General features: G+C 38.1%; 1 protein-coding gene across 1 annotated transcript in view; it reads right to left on the reverse strand.

Annotated features, from left to right (window-relative positions):
• Positions 1 to 1,990: 1,990 nt before the first annotated feature.
• Positions 1,991 to 13,831, reverse strand: part of ALDH1A2 (aldehyde dehydrogenase 1 family member A2) — a 60,065-nt gene continuing 48,224 nt past the window's right edge. The window contains exons 9-13 of the mRNA XM_082256057.1: positions 13,104 to 13,288; positions 11,953 to 12,117; positions 9,293 to 9,450; positions 5,514 to 5,588; positions 1,991 to 3,312 (exon numbers count right to left, since the gene is read on the reverse strand). Of these exons, the coding sequence (XP_082112183.1) occupies positions 3,240 to 3,312; positions 5,514 to 5,588; positions 9,293 to 9,450; positions 11,953 to 12,117; positions 13,104 to 13,288 (656 nt within the window). The 3' untranslated portion in view covers positions 1,991 to 3,239. The remainder of the gene's footprint in view (positions 3,313 to 5,513; positions 5,589 to 9,292; positions 9,451 to 11,952; positions 12,118 to 13,103; positions 13,289 to 13,831) is intronic.

Here is a 13,831-nt window from a genome sequence, read left to right on the forward strand (position 1 = left end):
TCCTTGCGTGGCCTAGTCAGAGCCCCAACTTAAACCCCATTGAAAATCTGTGGAATGACTTGAAGACTGCAGTCCACAAATGGTCACCATCAAATTTAACTGGACTTGAGCAGTTCTGCACAGAAGAGTGGGCATATAGGGCATATTGCAAAGTCTAGATATGCAAACTTAGTAGAGACTAAAGGCAGTAATTAAAGCAAATGGTGGTTCAACAAAATACTGACACGGGGGGATACTTTGTACAATTCAGGTATTCTGCTTTTGTTTTTTTGTTTTTTGTTCTAAATATTTCTAAAGCACATAAAATTTCTAAAGCAAGATTAATTTCTAAAGCACATAACATACACTGATATCAATAGTGAATACTCTTCATCAAGCTAAAATATTTAGGGTCTGCAAGCCACAGGAAGGTTTTCCTGGTGACTAGAAATTTTTTTGTCCATTGATCTTATTTACAGTGTAACTACGTTCTCCTGCAAAATGGTCACTGAGCTTTTCCTCAACTTTTTAGCAGAGATTCTGAAAGTCTAACAAATGGAACATTTCATGTCACTAGACTGTTTCTACCACACCCAAAAACCACAAGGAAATTCCTCAGAATGTACCAGTCTATTTCCTAAATGCCAATGGCTTTAGGCATTCTATCAGAGTTAGTATCAGGTCGGTACGACCCGTGGCTCTCACTAAGCAACCAGGCTCAGGAATGGTTAGAAGTGTTTCTCAGTTCCAGTCGTTGGGAGTCAAATGCATGTTTTCCAGGATTCATAACAGAATTGCAGTTGAAATAATCCATGCTATAACATGAAATAATAATTTTGTATTCTTTTAGGCTGTTGCTGATAAAAAAAAAAAGCTGTATTACCATCTGGAAGACATTCACATATGGTGGCCTACTGAAATTGAGAACACGGCTTTAGGGCTTCCTCTTTTACTCGTTAAAAGGGGTTCCTCCACACACATTATCATTCCTATTGGGATTTTCTCACTGCTTGATCTGAGGGGTACTGACCTAAATGATACAGTATACATATATGTGTTTGCCTTTGCTTCATGATGACACAAATGTATGCAATATTTAGGCCTTAGCAGACTACACCAGCCTATTGATCTTCATTTGTTTCTCCCTGCAGCCTTTTCACTACATGGTGAACATTGGAAAGCTGGGGGGAGCCCCTTCTGAAGTAACATTGACTTCAGACTTGCTTATGCATTCGGTAAAAAAGGTAAGCATTGTAAGAAACCACACACAGAGACCAATCAGTTAACTGAACTTTTAATGAAAAAAAAATAGAAAATATTAATATCCTTTACATTTTAACAGCTGTACATACATGAATTATGATCAAGCAAAAACATGCAGATTGATTTTGCAGTATTTTGTGGCATTCATTATTATAAAACAGTCAAAGTCTCATTGTGGCTTGCATATAAGTTAGTTTTTCCCCAGCCCTATACATTAAAACACCTGCAAAACTACCATTTATAAATATCAATATCTCTGGGCATTGTAGGTAAGTGAATTTATAAAACAGTTACCAGTTTCCAGTTAATAAAAGGGTTTGGTTAAAAACAAAGGAAAAAATTGCCTGTCACCTGTAAAGCCCATATGATTGTTTTTCTGATTCCTAACTACTAAATATTTTTGTACCATAAGACTAACTGCCTAGATCATACTATCCCCATCATACAGCTACAATAAACTATCATGGTGCATTCATATTTTCTTGTTGCTAAGGCTTAAGCTGACATTCTTTGAGTACGTAATTATAAGCGACCAATATACCCATGAGCATTTTAGAGTTTTAAACATACAACTGACTTATCATATTTCATGGCTATCACACCTCAGTAGACATCAGGTACATTTAAAAAACTGTGGACCACCATAAACATTTCTTACTTAAATCCAATATACCATGAGTATTACTGGTTGAGCTAGGGGCTGCATTTTTACCAATCCTCTTATCTGGATTTTGTTTTAAGTGAGAGAATAACATTATCGTTGCATGGCATCTACATTGCATGCATCTAAGACTAGAGAAAGGCTGATTGTATAGTTGTGTAAAGCAAAGACATAGAATAAAATACATATATATTTATATACACACACATGCAGTACATATTTAAAGTTGTTGCAGAGAGATTAGGAGCAGGAAGACACTTAACCCTGCCCTCATGACAATTTAAAGGAAAATATATACAAAACTAAAAACCCAACCTATAAACTTATAAAACAAAGTCAAAAGAGAAAGCCTTTATGTGTAGGCGTACAGTAACTTTAAATCTGAATGATTCCTTTTTTTAAGTTTTAAGGTCTCCTACAGTGCTCTATAATGGATCCTCTTAAAAGCAGAACTCTTCCAGATTTTATTAGCCATTTTTCAAGTAAACATTTAAAATGTCCAAAAAATGAAACATCTGCTTGATTTATCTAGTGTCCATTTTATTGAGCAATAAAGCCAGTAATGGAAGCTTTAATATATCATTTAGAATGCTAAGGCTGAACATAGAGCCTTCAGAGTAATCAAGAACAGGAACTACTAGAGAAAACCCCTGTCCTCCCACCTCCTCTTTCATTTTAAGACCATAATTTGTAATAAGAATCTTACAATTAAAATCCAGTTTAAAAAAACATTGGCTAGATCACAGGAAAGTTCAGGGCTCTTATAAATAGGGTAAAATATCTGACTTTGAATCTCACCGTTATTATGTTTGTTTACACATAAGAGTAAACTTGGCCAAAAGTGGCAAAATCTGGAAGACTGCAAAATGACCAATGACCAACATGCTAGCAGTGAAAATATCAAATATATTAGATATGTCAAAGAGCTAGAAGACCTATCTACAAGCAGTCACACAAAAAAAAAAGTATTTTTTCTTTGCATTACCAATCGAACAACCTCAGTACAAAGTTCATCTATTGTAGATGGCAGTAATTTGGCTCCCTTACATATTAGAATAAGTATATCAAAGACCTAAGGCTGGCTAATACATATTGTCCATATTTTAACTGGTAGATACAGAAACAGCTTAAAGAGGTCATTGTATATTACATTCTGTTTCTGAGTAGTGGTCTGAATAAACTTAACAGAAGGTATTAGACATTCTACAAAAAGAGCTTGTCCCTACATATCAACCTTCAGTCCAGTTCAGTGAAGTGTTATAGAATACCAACATCTTAGTTCTTTTTAGCGAGCAATGGTCATCTTTATCATAGTATGCTGGCTTTGATAAACTTATTAGGAATTCTTCTGTGGGATCTTTATGGTCACTGTTTTGGCTTCTGTGTATTCCCGCAATCCATATTCACCCCTGAAATAGAGAATAGCAAAATAAGAAATTATGAACTTAAGATTCAGTTAAATGGCTAAGTAAAAAAGACATTTAGATTGCTATGCAGTGGCTTAAAATCTGTACATGCCAGAATGTTTCCACTATGATGGTGCAGGTACAACAAAATATGTTAATCCAAACAAGAACACACCTGCCAAACAATATGGCTCCGAAAGGAAGTGGTGCCCATTGACCCTAAAACATAGTAACTCTCAAAATGACATATTACATATTTAACAGTTATGAAATACTAAAACAGTCAAAATAATACATTTAGGGTTTGGCCACACTGACCCTGATTTGTTAAAGGAGTATAGCATGTTAACTTTCAAAGTGAATTTTTATCTATCCTATGGTTATCATCTGCCCTTGTTTGTGGGGACAGTCCCTGTTTTGAGGGGTCTGTCCCTGGCAAATAAGAATCCCTGGCAAAATCCCCAGCAGTATAGTCCAACAGTTTAACCTGTACTGTACAGATGCCTTGACTACCCCCTGTATAGAACTGCAGGCCTAAGTGGACATGTACAGTAATTGTAGTTTGGTGGGTCAGCCTGCCTCCTGAGTATTGCTTAACTTGCACAATTGGCTACAAAGTTCAGCAGTACCATATTGGAGTGGCCATGGTGCCTGCTCATTGTGGGTCAGACTACACATCCTGACTGACTGGTAAATATTATTTTTTTTGTTACAGCAGATATCTGGTTATTTACCCAGCTCACAAAAATAGAGGAAACATTTTTGCTGCAGAGACAAAAACCTGGATTTGTCAGTAGCAACCACTCAATTTACAGATTTACTGTTTTCTTACTTTGGAAAAGTAAAGACCAGCAAATGGTTACTGAGTAACTGTATTCCAGACTTCACTTTTTTAACATGATGGGGACATGTATAATTAATAATGTGTAACAATGAAATGCCCTATTTTCTAGCGCTACTTACTCCTTACCTACAACTCTCTGCTTAACTAAGGTTAGGTTCACACTTGTGCGGGTTGTTCCCGCACCCACAACCATTCGCAGCCAAACCGCGCTGCTCCTTTGCAGACATGTTGGGCTGCCATTCATTCTCAATGGCACCCCTACGCATCTGAAAGTGCAAAGCATATACAGGTGCAGGAAATTGTGTGGTGCAAAAGCAGTCCACGCACCCAGCAGAGCATTGCTGGGTGCAGAAAATCCCATGGTGCAAAAGCACCAATGCGATTTCCATTCAGCTGTGGTTTAAAAAAGGTTTTTTCCTGCATGGTACAACAACCCCTTTCAAATGAACGAGCCACCATTTCTGTGCAAACACAGGCCGCAGAGCCGCCTAAATGTGAACCTAGCCTTTCTCCTGATATCTGAACTCTCCGTATCACTTACTCCTAACCTCTGCCATCTGTGTCTTACTTACCAATGACTCCTGCACTCATTTGTACTAAAGCTGGGTAGAATGTCAAACGAACATTCTTAGAAAGTTATTTGTTTTTCTAATCATTAGTGGGTCAAATTGACGTCCATTTTCAAATGCAGTGAGTTGAAAATTCGAAGGAGAAGGATGGAAAATTTTTCTTGACCTAACTAATTACTTTTTTGGTAAAGTCCATTAATATCAAAATCAAATGTTAAAAGGTAAACAAAATCTTTCGACATTCAAATGTTCGGAGAATTTTTGTATGAATTTTCCTAATACTTTTTCCAAGAATTTTCTTTAGAAGAAGAGTAGCCCTGAAGTCAAAGAACAGAAACCTCTAATAAAATACATAAATAAATAAACGTAATTAGAACGTGCAAAAAAGTGTGTCTTCTCGCTAGTAAAGTTAGTAGCATATGCCTTGTGGTGACTGCTCTAAGGCTGGCATAAATTGTGTGATCAAGTTGAGATAGAAGGTTCCATTTCCAGACACATTTACCACATGCAGTTCTTTTGTAGTGACTCTATATCTAGATATAGTGAATATATCTAGCTTGTTTGTCTCAGAGTAAATGTGGCAAATGATTTGGGGAATGGTTTCTTTGACTGCAGCCTTTGTGATCGATGCTTTTAACATTTATTTTTGTAACATATGTTACAGTGGTAATGCCAAGCTTGACATATACAGGTTGACACTAGCACCAGAATACATGTGAAAACAATTCATTGTGTAAAATAAGTACATTTATTCATATATAGAATGTTATGAGTTTATAAGATGCACTTACATTTCTCTTCCATTTCCAGACATTTTGTATCCTCCAAATGGACTTTGAGCATTTAAAGCATTGTAACAATTTATCCTGCATTAGAAAAACATTCACATTTAATTCACACGAAAATTATATGATTTTCACATTGTCAAAGGCTAACAGTTCCACATACTCTAGATATGTTGTTTAGCACTCACCCCTAAATATTCATCTTTATACAGGAAAAACGTCTAGTCAACTCAATACACATTAGTAGGACAGGAAATGTAGTTACTACAATACACATCAGTTGACCATGCAGATTCTTTTATAAACATCGGAGAAGCATTGTGTATTGCAACCAAATTTAAGGTGACATTTAGCCAGCATGTTTGAAAGAATTCAAAGGTGAATTTATTCAAATTTTGTAAGGTGTTACAACTTTACAAATACAGGGCTATGCATGCTTGCCATGCTTGGAGGACAACTAGAATAGGAGTAAACTATTTTTTTCTAGTACACTTACTGTAGCTAGCAAAAATGATATACGCTAACAATTTGTGTTAAAAACTGTTTTAGGTGCACAACATTTGCAAATATAGGTGGACGTCACACACTTCCTTGTACGGGCCCCTCTGTAAAGTGCAGTCCTACCTCTAGTCTATGAGAGCCTCCATGTTGGAGCTTACTGTATATAGCAATGAATAATTAACTATAATGAATATCATTTTTACTTATTATATAATTATATATATTATATACTATACTTATTACAACTCACAGGATCTTTAGCTTCAATTTATTGCTCAAGATCAAAAGAGTGTTTAGTTAGCTTAGTAAATACATTGATGTGTCTTAAATCCAAACATGAGCAAGGCAAAATCTTTTTTTTTTTTTAATTTTCCAGCCCTCTATTGGTTATTCAAAATCAATATTCTGTTTTTCCTTTAGTGAATCAACCTTTTTATGGTGGGAATGCTACTAAATGACTGTTTTCTATGTGTCCCATGCACAAATAATACACCACTAAACATAGTGTGCATTACACTATACTATAGTATATACACCACTGTATAGAGTAATATATATATATATATATATATATAGATAGATAGATAGATAGATAGATAGATAGATAGATAGATAGATAGATAGATAGATAGATAGATAGATAGATAGATAGATAGATAGATAGATAGATAGATAGATAGATAGATAGATACAGTATATGTATATATATATATATATATTTTGATAAAATATTTAAGCAAGCACCTTACTCTTATACATGAATTGAAGTCAGATTAAAAATATATGCACAGCAGATGTATATTTAAAGCATAGCTTATATAAGAGAAATAACTTAATATATCACAGCTAACCAGTCTTTACATTTTGTTGCTGCATTGGTTTTCTTTTTTCTTTTTTTTAACCTATGTGGTCCTGCCAGTAACACACATTCTGTCCTAGGGTGACAACATTCATTCAAAGAACTGTATCTTGAGATATTGAGAAGCATTAATGCCACCTTAAGGCATCACTCAAAACCAATAAACCAAAACCAATAAAACAAAAAAAGACAACCATACAATCCCATATACACAATTCTATACAGTTGATTCAGAGGAAGGCAAAAAACCCCAATAAAGCATGATCCAATTTGCTACAGCAGGGAAAAAAATGTGTTCCCGATCCCCCAAGAGGCAATCAGATATTCCCTGGATCAACTTTACCTATACATGTTAGTACCCAGTTATATTATGTTTATTTAGGAAATAATCCAGGCCTTTTTTAAAGCAATCTAGTGAGCTAGCCAGAACCACCTCTGGAGGGAGTCTATTCCACATTTTCACATATCTTTCACATATCTTACTGTGAAGAAACCCTTCCGTATTTGGAGATGAAATCTCTTTTCCTCTAGACGTAAAGAGTGCCCCCTTGTCCTCTGTGATGACCTTAAAGTGAATAACTCAACACCAAGTTCACTATATGAACCCCTTATGTATTTCTACTGTAGCAACCTACAGGTAGGTGCTAGGTAAAGGTATAGTGTGCCTTGTCTGCCTAACAGCAGGGCTGTGATTTGCTTAGCCAGGGTGTCATGGTTTCCAGGTGTGCCTGCTGAAGGCGGAGTCTCCCCACTGGCTCCTGTGAGAGGCTTCTCATAGGGCAGTGGAGGAAACCCAATCAGGGGACACATCCAGTCTTGTAACTACCCCAGAAGGCAGATTATGCTGCAAAGGATTCTGGGAGTGGGTAGTGGTTTGGGGGTGGCGCATGACACAATCTCTTTGATGGGAGCAGAGTCCCAGGAGGGAGAGAGCGGCTGTCTCTCCTCCTGTCTGAGGAAGAGGATCTCTGGTTGTTGTCTGCAGATTCAGAGAGAGTGCTGAACTAAGCTGAGGGGATCTGGTGTGCCAAGAACCTGCAGAGAATCAGAGGGGTCCAGTCCCAGGAAAGCCTACACAGGTCGTGAGTACTGAGGATTGCCCCTGGGGGTCTGCCTAGAGTTAGAGGGAATCATCCGGGGGAGGTTCTGGGATCCAGTGCCAGCTAGTGGGGAAAGGGAATACCTAGGTTGAGGACCCTGAAGTGAGAGAGAGGGTACATAGTCAGTGGATCCTGAAGAGTTCAAGGTTAAAGGGGGTGCCTGCAGTTGGGCCCTGAATTGGACAGAGTGTGCCAGTTGGAAGTTACAGCTTTACAGAATCCTACCACATACTACCTCAAGCCAGTGCAAGGCGGGAGGGAAGTATTCAGTGACTTGCAGTACAACAGTGTCAGTAGTTCTACCATTCACAGTCCTGGATCTTCTGGACTTCAGGTCGAGGATTCATCACTTCTATTGAGTGACAGAGTGCTCTCAGAGTTAGTGAGCGTTGGCTGGCCCTGGCTGGTGTCAAGGAAGCGCCAACGGGCATTTTTCAGGAACAAAGTCCCAAGTGTAATTAGTTGAAGCCTAAAGGAGTATCCCACTCATTCCCTTCTCCCATCCCCTTTAAATCAAATAAAACAACAAACAAAGATGCCGGAGTTGTCGATGTCTCAGTGCTCACACCCAGTGTCGCAGCTCACATGGGCTGGAGAGGTAACCAGTACTGATGGCAGACCCACATCAGGCCACAGGCCTGGAAAACCTGCTACACTAGCAAAATGAACAAGTACTTCTTTACCAGATGCAACAAAGAGATACACAAAACAACAGAAATTCATTGTTAGCATTTAAACACCCTGTAATGGATTCATTCTGCTCTTTCCTTATTAGCGATGGGGGAAAATCCTTCCAGTTTCAAAACACTGGGAGCTCTAATTTTCAGTTTCAGGTTCTGCTGAAATATCTTTGCAGCAGTTTCATTTGTACTTTTACTATAAAATTCAGATTATAGTTGTTGTTTAAATAGTTCCTTGGGCTATAAGCAACATAAATAGCACTGTAGCAAATACCTAAACCTGACGTCATATGTACTTTAATTAGGCTTCATTGCTAATAAAGTGTTTTCATGGACTCAGAAAGGGCCATATTAATCTGTATAAAAATCCAAAGGCAGCAAATTCCAAAACAACCTTTATTGCATTCTGAAAAAGACCAATATTGCAGGATCTTAAAGTTAAGATCATAAAATGAAAAGTCTTGTTTTGCATTGATGTAATGTTTGCATTCATTTAAACCTATGCAGATTATACCTAGGTAGATATACTGTATATTTGTTTGAACAATTGACTATATAAATTCATATGATAATGCATAATAAAAAGTCAAAACAGTATGAGAACAAAAATTTATAAACGTTGATAAAATCTAGACGTTTTCTTACCACACTGTTCCAGCCTGCATTGCAGAGGAGACTGTAAGGGCCTTGTTGATATCGTTGGTAAATACAGCTGCAACTAGCCCAAAGTCAGAATTGTTGGCTCTTTCAATAGCTTCCTCCATTGTTTTAAACCTCAGTATTTGTTGGACGGGTCCAAATATCTAAAAGGAATGTTTTTGTTTAAAATCAGTGTCTTTTCTTTTACAATGTGTATTTCACATAACTACTAACTCTTCTAGCGTTCCTGGAAACATATGGTTAAAGAGAGCCCAAAGAGATGCATAATATCCAGAATACTAATTAAAAATACAAAACACAAAGCCCCCGAAAAATCGAAGATAAAAAAACACCATGTACCCTATCACCAAATAGTGCCTCCCTGGCATAGAAATAGTTAAAAAAATAAAAAGGGGCAAAGAATCATTGCCCCTTTTTATTATTTCTATCCCAGGGAGGCACTTTTTGATGGTAGGGTACATAGTGTTTTTTGATCTTTCATTTTTCTGGGGTTTTGTGTGGGATGGTAGGGTTCAATGGGATGGGGAGGGAAGGGGAGGTGGAGGCGGACTTAGTACTCTATATATATTTTTTTTTTAAATCAGGTAAAGGTTTATTGAGATGCCACAAATTTGTACAACCAGACATTAAAAGTATATGTAGTTCACATCAGATATCAATTCAGCATACCAGTATTGTAATTCATGTCACAGAAATGCTTTAGAGCCGTATGTAGGGCTGTGCACAAGCAGGACACTAGGGCCACCAAAACAAAGCAGGTAGACAAGCATTAAACGTTTGGAAAGCAAGGGCATACAAATTTCAGCAGAGCATTACCAGCTAAATTAAACATATCCATTTTTTGTGATATCATTATTCACAACAATATCCTGTCCATTAGTTAGTCGGTTGGGGCCAAACCAGAAGAAGCCAAACAGCTACCCCATACCTTCTCAAATTTGGAAAAGGTGCCCCTATGCTGATATCAGCTTTTCTAACCTCAACGTTGTTCCCATCTGTGCAGGCCACATTTGAGGCGAAGGGGAGTACTGGAAGTTCAATGAAGTAAACTGAGCCTGCAAGCCTGAAACAATGCTCTGTGGCCTTTTTATCATACTCTATATTACCAAAAGTATCAGGAAGCCTGCCTTTATACTTACATGAATTTAATGGCATCCCATTCTTAGTCTGTAGGGTTCAACACTAGGTTGACCCACCCGTTGCAGCTATAACAGCTTAAACTCTTCTGGGAAGTCTGTTCACAAGGTTTAGGAGTGTGTCTATGGGAATGTTTTTGACCATTCTTCCAGAGGCGCATGTGTGAGGTCAGGCACTGATGTGGACGAGAAAGCCTGGCTCGTAGTCTCCCTTCAAATTCATCCCAAAGGTGTTCTGTCGAGTTGAGGTCAGGCCAGTCAAGTTCCTCCACTCCAAACTCACTCATCCATGTCTTTATGGACCTTGCTTTGTGCACTGGTCCAAATCATTTGGTGGAGGGGGGATTATGTGTGGGCTTGTTTTTCAGGGGTTGGGCTTGGCCCTTTAGTTCCAGTGAAGGGAACTCTTAAGGCATCGGCATACCAAGACATATTGAACAATTTCATGATCCCAACTTTGTGGGAACAGTTTGGGGATGGCTTCTTCCTGTTCCAACATGACTGCGCACCAGTGCACAAAGCAAGGTCCATAAAGGCATGGATGAGCGAGTTTGGGGTGGAGGAACTTCACTGACCTGCACAGAGTTCTGACCTCAACCCAATGGAACACCTTTGGAATAAATTAGAGTGGAGACTGCGAGCCAGGCCTTCTCGCCCACATCAGTGCCTGACCTTACAAATGCGCTTCTGTAAGAATAATCAAACATTCCCATAGACACACTCCTAAACCTTGCGGACAGCCTTCCCAAAAGAGATGAAGCTGTTATAGCTGCAAAGGGTGGGCCAACTCAATATTGAACCCTACGGACCAAGATTGGGATGCCATTAGAGTTCATGTGCATGTAAATGCAGGCATCCCAATACTTTTGGCAATATAGTGTACCTATCTGGTATTACAGCATTAAGCAAACCTAGTATATAGTGTTAAGGATCTATGTCTATAGAGATCTAAAATGCGGAGTTCACCATAGTAACAACAGCATTCCAGTAGTGATGAAGCTTCGGGCACCTCCATAGCAAGTGTATTAAGTCCTCTACATCCCTATTACATTAGCTTATATGGCATCAGGACGTACGCCCATGAAATGTAGCCTGAGTGGGGTACGGTGGACTCTCAACAGAATGTATAATTGTGACAGTCTCTGTGAGACCTTTAGAGAGCACCCCCACACTGCCTCCAGAAACTCCTCCCATTGGTCTCCCGGGATGTCCCTCTCCCACCTTTCACATGCAGAGCTAGGGAATTTCTCCTGATATACCCTATATACAATTTTAATCAGTATTCTGGATATATTTTATTTCAGTCTTTGGACGCTTATAGTTTAATGTACTACTATAACGTTTCTACAACAGAAAGTATGGAGGAGCACACTAGGGTTTTAAAGGTGAACTAGCAAGATTTTGGATTGTGGAACATGTGGAAACATGTACTAGATTTTGTGGGAATCAAGTACAATACAAGATGTTTGTATTTTTATTCTTGTGACTTGTCTTTGTGGCACACTTTACCTCCTCTTTAGCAATTCTCATGTCATCTGTCACATTGGAAAAGACAGTTGGCTCTATGAACAGTCCTTTCCTTCCCAATGGTTTGCCCCCACATTCCAGTTTTGCACCTTCCGCAATGCCACTCTGAATCAGTTCCAAGATTTTATTGTACTGCTTCTTATCAGTCTTCAGAAAGAAAGAAAGAAAAGCAATAAATATAATTATTCATAAGTATAAGGCTGGAGAGATTAAAAAATTACAAATGTTGCATAAGGTTTCACTAATTCAATTTAAAAAAGTTTACTTGATAGATCGATAGAAGCCAGGTATACCTGAATTGCCATTACAAAGGGGCCATGAGTCTGCAGTCTGCTATGATAATACCAGCTCTTCAGCATTGCATTGATGTTTCAAGAGGGTCAAACTCCTTAAATATGCCAGCCTAAAGATGAAGAGGTCTCCTCTGCACCTCACAAGAATGCAATTGAATGTAATGGTAGCATTTTTCCAGTAACTTTTCTACCCCTGCTGAGGTAAGTAAATAGCTATTCCCTGTTCTGTTGATGAGGTATTGGAATTCATGCGACCCAACCAATAAAAGAGGTGCATAAACAAGCCCACATTCTTATATCTCCTCTAGACCCTTAACAAAGGGGACTGAAAATAATTGTTTTGGGGGAAGAAGGCATATTTGCTCACCCAGTACTGAAGGGCATTTAGGCTGGTATCACCTTAGCAGAAGACCTGCTTGTGCACACTAGGCTGTTAGCCAAACCAATTGGTAAATATTGAGAAAATAAAAAAAGCTAAAGAAGTCATTAAAACATTGATTTACCAGGTTAGTGTCTTTAGGGGTTGGGCATGCCTTGTGGATCTGGTTGTATTTTCCAGAATCCACTTTGTGTGAATAAGCTCAACTTATATTGGATCTTACATGGCACAAATAGTTGATAAACCCATATCTTCATTAATGACTGATGTCAAAGTATACAGCACTCTACTGTAAAACTTTATAAAACACTTTTTGTGAACGCCACCCACTCATGATTATATCTTTTGGTTCACTAAGTTAATTTAACTGTCAGATCATAATCAATGCATGTCATTTGAAGGAACAATCAGTCTTATATTAACAGATGAGGCAAACTGCTGTGCTGGTAATTTCCTAATACCTGTGGGCCTTGTTCTGTAGTTGGATCGAAAGGGCTCCCAACTATTCTCCTCTTTGCACGTTCAACACTTCTCCGAACAAATTCATCATAGATCGTGTCCTCAACAAATGTTCTGGAGCCTGCAGTACAACATTGTCCTTGGTTGAAGAAGACACCTTGGTGTGCTTGTTCCACAGCATAGTCCACTGCAAAAGATATAGAAATACCAGCAGAATCATTAATATGTATTAAAATATGCTTTGTGAAATAAAAAGAGACCCACAAGCCCACAAGTAGGACATAAAGGAGCAGAAGCATAGTAATAAGATCATCCCTCTAGTCAGCCAAGCCTAATGGGCTTCTTCTGCATGCCCTCCCTGTCTTAGGCAACAGGATTACAGGTGACCGATATTAAAACAAATTCATGTCCCTATACTAGTTAAAAAATAAATTTAACATTTGTAAAATACATGGAACCATATTCAATGATTATTTTTTTATATATACATTGATTTTAGCTTTAAGGAGGTTATGTTGATATTCTACCAACATAAGAATGGAGAAAATGTGTGACCTAAGCATCTCTGACCATTGATCGTAGGTACCAGACATGACTGGATACTACATTAGTCTTAACTAAGTGTAAAAACTTGCTTTAAATATGTTTAAAGAATGATCCTCATGCATTAATAAAGTAAAAAATAGGAAATATAACTTTAGAAATATGTTCAAGGAATGATCAGCATGCA

Source organism: Pelophylax lessonae (assembly GCF_965119305.1).
Source record: "Pelophylax lessonae genome assembly, chromosome: 4".
Classification (NCBI taxonomy): Eukaryota; Metazoa; Chordata; class Amphibia; order Anura; family Ranidae; genus Pelophylax; species Pelophylax lessonae.